This window comes from Apaloderma vittatum, unplaced genomic scaffold (genome assembly GCF_000703405.1).
Source record: "Apaloderma vittatum isolate BGI_N311 unplaced genomic scaffold, ASM70340v1 scaffold16771, whole genome shotgun sequence".
In the NCBI taxonomy this organism is placed as follows: Eukaryota; Metazoa; Chordata; class Aves; order Trogoniformes; family Trogonidae; genus Apaloderma; species Apaloderma vittatum.
The window spans coordinates 46,742-52,462 of NW_009697526.1; the positions used below are offsets into that span (position 1 = coordinate 46,742).

At 47.9% G+C, this 5,721-nt stretch overlaps 1 protein-coding gene across 1 annotated transcript; it reads right to left on the reverse strand.

Moving 5' to 3' along the window:
* Positions 1-940: 940 nt before the first annotated feature.
* LOC104280118 (endonuclease domain-containing 1 protein-like) lies at positions 941-5,459 on the reverse strand. The gene is made up of 3 exons (XM_009877676.1): positions 5,441-5,459; positions 3,382-3,705; positions 941-1,486 (listed from the first exon to the last, which is right to left on the reverse strand). The coding sequence occupies exons 2-3, from the start codon at positions 3,667-3,669 to the stop codon at positions 941-943; spliced, it is 834 nt and encodes a 277-aa protein (XP_009875978.1). The 5' UTR covers positions 3,670-3,705; positions 5,441-5,459.
* Positions 5,460-5,721: the final 262 nt, after the last annotated feature.

A 5,721-nucleotide genomic window follows, 5' to 3' on the forward strand; every position in this document is an offset into this window, starting at 1 on the left:
TATCTGATCCCTGAGCCTGGCTGGCTGATGCCTCAGCTCCTGCTCTCATATGTGGTCCAAAAGCAAGCAAACAAAAACCTGCTAGTAAATTACCAGTAAGCATGGTCTTCAGGTAAGTTCAGGGATAGGGAGCCTATCAATTAATGTAGGTTACTTCCCTCCTCCTTATTTATTTACAGATTTCAAGAAAGCTGAAGTATTCCTCCTATGCTCAGTTGTCTTCCTTCTTTCCACCTTCCTGAGACCGTTTATTCTTTTCTGTCATCATTGGCTCTACTGATGAGAAAGCATTGGTAGGACAACCCTTACAGACTCTCAGCAGTCCCTGAGCTCTTTGCTTTCCTTGTCCCAGGATGAATCACAGAGTCACTGAATCGTTGAGGTTGGGAGGGACCTTTTGAGATCCTCTAATGTAGACCCCAGCTCAAGCATGGTCAGCAGGCTTTGCAGGACTGTGTCCAGTTGGGTTTGGAGTATCTCCAGCAATGGAGACTCCACAACCCCTCTGGAAAACCTGGGCCATCCTAGACCCACCTCTTTCCTGAGGAGGTGAGGGACAAGTCAGCAACACGTTATCAGAGCTATCTAACGAGGACAGGAAGAAACTACAATCTGTACATGGACATGGAGAAAAAGGGAAAAATCAAGGCAAAGCCCTCTAGACTCACTGAGAAGCTCTGATGTCCTTGCCCATAGGCTGTTATCCATCCTGCCCCTCCAGGGTGGCCAGGGCGAGGATTCTTCCCTGAGAGCTCCCTCCAAGGGTGGGCAGCAGTGCAAACCAGCTCAAGGCTCTGCTGACCTCTTTCTCCCTTTAATCAGAGAAGGTGCTCTGAGAGACAGAGCTGGAAAACGGCTAGAGAAGGAAACAGGATGGATGCTTCACAGGACTCGTGGTGAAAGCTCCCAAATCTTTTACACCTGTGATGTGAAGTGGGGCTTATTCCCGGGGACAGTCGCTGTCAAACAGAGAAACTTGGTCCCTCCCATAGAGATCAGTCAACACATCCTCCAGCTCCCCCAGCGTGAGGAGCTGGGCCTGGTTCTTGTCGTTCTCAGCAATGACCGCCCAAGCCTTCCTGTGGTTGGTGTCCACCTCGCAGCAGGCACCTGACCAGATGTGGCTGGGTTTGTTAACCTTCCCCTTGGCAATATAGTTGTTCCCAGGCACGGCACCCACGATGACGTAGGTGTTGTTACAGCCCTGGGTCATCTTCATCATCGTTTGCTGCTCATAGTTCTTCCAGGCACCGCTGTTGAGTTTCTCATCTTGGGGCACTATGTTGGTGAGGGTGAAAGTAGCTACTCTGCTGCTGGAGTCGTTGTGATGGCTGCTGGGGTTCAAATGGCCGCGGTTCAAACCCGTCAGGTTCTTGTAGTCTCGGAGGATAGCCTGGCTCTTGCTGAGTTGCTCTAAGCTGACGTTGAAATAATTTAAAAGGGTCCACTCTCTTTCCATAGTCTTGGGATACACTGAACCCATCAGCTTCACAGGTAAAGAAAAAGAAAAGGAATTAGTATCAGGGATAGGGTAATGGAGCAGGTTTCCCTTGAGCAGAAGTCTCTGAGCGCTGAGCACCCATTTTTTGTCATCTCTGTGTATGAAAATGCCTGAATCGGAGAGATAACATAAAGCTGCCCCTCCCCAACAAACACAAGAGATTAAAAAAAAAAAAAAAGCAGCTCAGAATCTGACTGCTCTTGATTTGACTTGTGACTTTTGAAATCCAGCCTGCGATGGGAGTGTGGGTGGACGCATGAGAAGACGAGCACTTTCCACTCCCAGGTTTGAAAGGTGACTTTGATGAGATATCTTGCCTGCCACATCTGGTTTCCTTTCCTCCGTTCTCCACATCCCACATCTGCCCAGGGCTCTCCTCAGTTCCTCCCACCCCCGTTAATCCCACCCAACCTTCATCTCCAGCACCTAATCACGCTCTCATCAGCTCTGGCCTTTGCTCTGCTCAGCCCCATTTCCACAAGAGCTCTCTCAGTCTTTATGAAGGGTCTTCATGGCTTTTTTTAACCCAATCTGCCAACACCCTAGATTTTTACAAGCTTAGGGAAAACAAGCACACAGATATCCTCTCTGAAGGCTGAGTATCTTAGGGAGTCCTTGAAGGTGGACAGGAGGGGAAGAAGATGAGCAGAAGAACTTGCGCACCACTGAAAATAAGTAGGAATGACCAGTCTCTTAAAGGAGCTCATAATCCCCAAAGAGATGCAGGGAACCTAAATGCTGTAGAAAGACCTCTGAAGAGAGTTAGCAAAATGACAGATTTCACAGATGGCCTCAGAGGAAGAGAGGGAAGTTTTTATCCCCTCTAAATGTGGAGGCTGCAGTGATGCAACACCAGATTACTTGCCTGAGTTCCTATGAGTAACAAGTGCAAACGATTTTTTTCGTAACTGTAACACCTTTCTTTTCATATTTAGGGAAACATATTTAGCCCTCCTCTGGCACAGGGCATATGGATTTCTTCTGTGGCTCATTTTCACCTAAATCCCCTACTGTTACTGTGTCCCTAGCAATGACCTGAATTTTCTCTGCTTCCATTCCATAATTTGCTCGGTCTCTTTTACTGAAGGTCTGAAGTTTGTCAGGACATTTGGGAGACCTCTGTGTGTCTGGTGGATCCTTCTGAACCAAGCCTGAGGTGATGGTGGTAAGGGGCAGCTGCAGGGGTAGGGAGATCACGCACTTCTGCCTGGACTGACACCGATTCTGTGATTCTGTGATCCCACTCACTTCTCACCGCCTGAAATACCACTCAATAAATTCACCCGTTGTTAGCCTAACCTCCTCATTGCTGAGTGCCTGTACCTACACTTCTTCACCGGCTCATCTCACCCAGGTCTAAGTTTCTCCGCGCTTCCCTCACACCACCTGCAAAGCCAAATTGACTCTTAACTGGCAGCAAATAAGCTACGTCAGGAATGCAAAACAGCTCAGGGCGAAGTAGCAATCACAGCCCAGCACAGTTGGTCCTGCACATTCAGCTGCTGTTGGATGGGGTTTTTTTCCTCCGTTGTTTGGTTTTCCCACCACAGGATAGGGAGAGGGGGTCATTTGGCTTAATGTAATGTAAATTAATGTAATGTAATTTGACTGAAAGTTCCTGTAAGGTCAATGTGGAGAAAATGGACACTTCTAGGACATGACTCATCTCATCCTCCTGCTGCTGTCTCAGAAGCATCAGTGGAATCGTGTGGTGAAGGTGTTTGAAGTTAGATGAGATGAATCCCAACCAGTGGGGCCATTTGCATGTGTGTGGAGGTGGGAGGAAAAAAAGAAAAGGAAAAAAAGAAAAGAAAAAAAAGTGCTTGGTTTAATACTTCAGTTCATCTCTTAATGACCGGAGGATGAGACAGGACACTCACCTGAGGCTCCACGAGCCACGTTTTAGGTCTCTTGCCAGGTCCAGGCTGGTAGAGGTAAGCAGAGTACACGGGAATACGCTTGTCCCTGTCATACAGGGTGGCAAAGTAATACTGGTTCTTGTAATGCTGGCAGATCCAGGCTGGGTTCTCTGGCTCCAGGGCTTCATTTGGGGGAGTTTCCCGAAAGAAAAACTGAGGGCATGAACTTTCAAAGGATGTCACCACCTCGCTGCGTCCGAGCCAGAGGCAGCTGGCTGAGATTTGCAGCCGCAGCAGCAGCCGCAGCATCGCGGGGAGGATTTCAAGTGAAGGGCTCTTGCTCACCTGGGGGCAAACACAGAGGTACGTTCAAACTGGAGAAAGCTCATCATGACCTGGAGTCATTTTTTGTGCTTGTCGGACACAGCTGGCAGAGGAGGGGGCTAGGAGAGACCAAGAAGAGGACAAATTCTGTCCTCCTGGATGTGGAAATATCAACAGGGGAATAAGGGTGAAATCTAAAATAGGTTTCAGGTGCCTAGAGGATGCAGCAGTGGGAGAATTTAGCCCATCTGAGGGAGGGATCCAAACCCACACCACGTCTAATCAGCTCACACCCCAAAGTTTTCTTGGAACTGAGGCACGGTGTTGAGACAAAGCCGCCTTTTCCAACCTACCTGTGTTGGCCAAGAGCTCAGCTTTTGCATTGGCACTGAAGGAAATAAGCCTTGAAGCAACCCAGGGGCTGGAAGCCCCTGTTCCAAAACATCATCTGCTCTGAGGACCTTCCCACAGCAGAGGACCTGCAGCTGGGCACACACGCTGCTCAGCCACCTGCGATGCTGAGCTGGGTTTTAGCCTCAGGGGGCATTTGGAAGGGAAATGACAGCGAGGCTGTGCTTCTTACGTATCTCTAACCCCATCCAAGTTCATGCAGATACACAGCTCTTCCGTCACTCCCCTAAAGTTAAGTCAGATGTTTAATCTGAAGTGGTCCAGCTTGGGGTCCTGGCTCTCAGCCGACATCGGGAAACGCGTGTCCTGCTGCTCAGCTTGCATTTTCAGGGTGTCCAACCCCAGAAAATGAACTTGCAGACACACAGATACAGATCAAGAAGGAGCTAAGCAGATGGCAGCAGCAAGCACGAGGGGTGACGTCTCTATCTCACCAGCACTCTTGCTGCTGCTGTAGCAATGCAGATACTGAGGGGCAGAAAATGACTCACGACTTGAGTTTTGCTGATGGTTTTTTCTGTGCAGTAAAAGGCGCTGGTGCAGGAATTTCTATTTCTTGAACAGAAATAGGTCCTATTTCGTCTTTCTCAGGTGTTGACACGATTTTCAGCAGTCAGCAAGACCTTTCTTTTTGGAGAAAACTGCTGAAAAATTTCCTGTGATGCTGGCAGCGACGCAGGGTGCTTTATCTTCTTTCGGGTGCACCGCAGGCTTTGGACTAGCACTGATATTTCCATTTTCATTGCTAGACATTCGACAGAGGTGTTGTTGTAAAACAAGTAGCATTTTAAATGAGGCAGGCAGGACAAGTAGCTAAAAGGATTCATGGGTGAGAAAGCTGCCATGGCCTCTAAAACACAAGCCCTACCTTTGGCTGGGGAAGTGTCTGAGATGAGGACTACTGAAGGTTTAAAAAGTCACCTTGTACATTTTTCTTTCCTCATTCTTTCCCCTGACCCTCTTCTATTAATTTCCATTGGATTCAGAATATTGAGCTAGATATACCCTTTCTCTGACCCCAGACACGTGTCCTTTTATCTCTTTACTAGCGCTGGATTGGGAAATTAGGATTAGGATTACTTGGTTGAACTCGATGATCCCAAGGGTCTTTTCCAACCTGAATTGTTCTATGATTCTGTGATTCTATTCTATGAATGTGGTGACCAGCAAGCTGAAAACTGAGAAAAGTGAACCACAAGTGAGTTATTACAGTCCTCTGCAGAGCATGACCACATCTGTCCCAGCTCAGGCAGAAAAGTTACTGAAAAGACTCTTTTGCACAACCCCCCTCCCCTAGCTTAAATATTTATATAACTTAACAGTACATATATAGAAACCAACCTACCGTGTGAAAGAGTGGCACATAAATATTTTTATTCAGAGGACTCTGCTCGCAGCCCCAAAGTGGTAGAGGACTTTCAAATGCCTCTGCTACAGTTTGAAACAGGCTGTGACCTAGGGTGGTTTATATACGATCTCCAGGAAGGCAGAGTTGTTAGATTTCTCGAATAGGGTTTAGGGGAAAGTTTTCCAGGGGTGGAGCCAAGGACCTGTGTTTTTCCAGAGGTCTTTTGCAAGGTCATGGGTGAAGTTATGATACTGCCTAAACTCCTCCTGCTCCCTCCC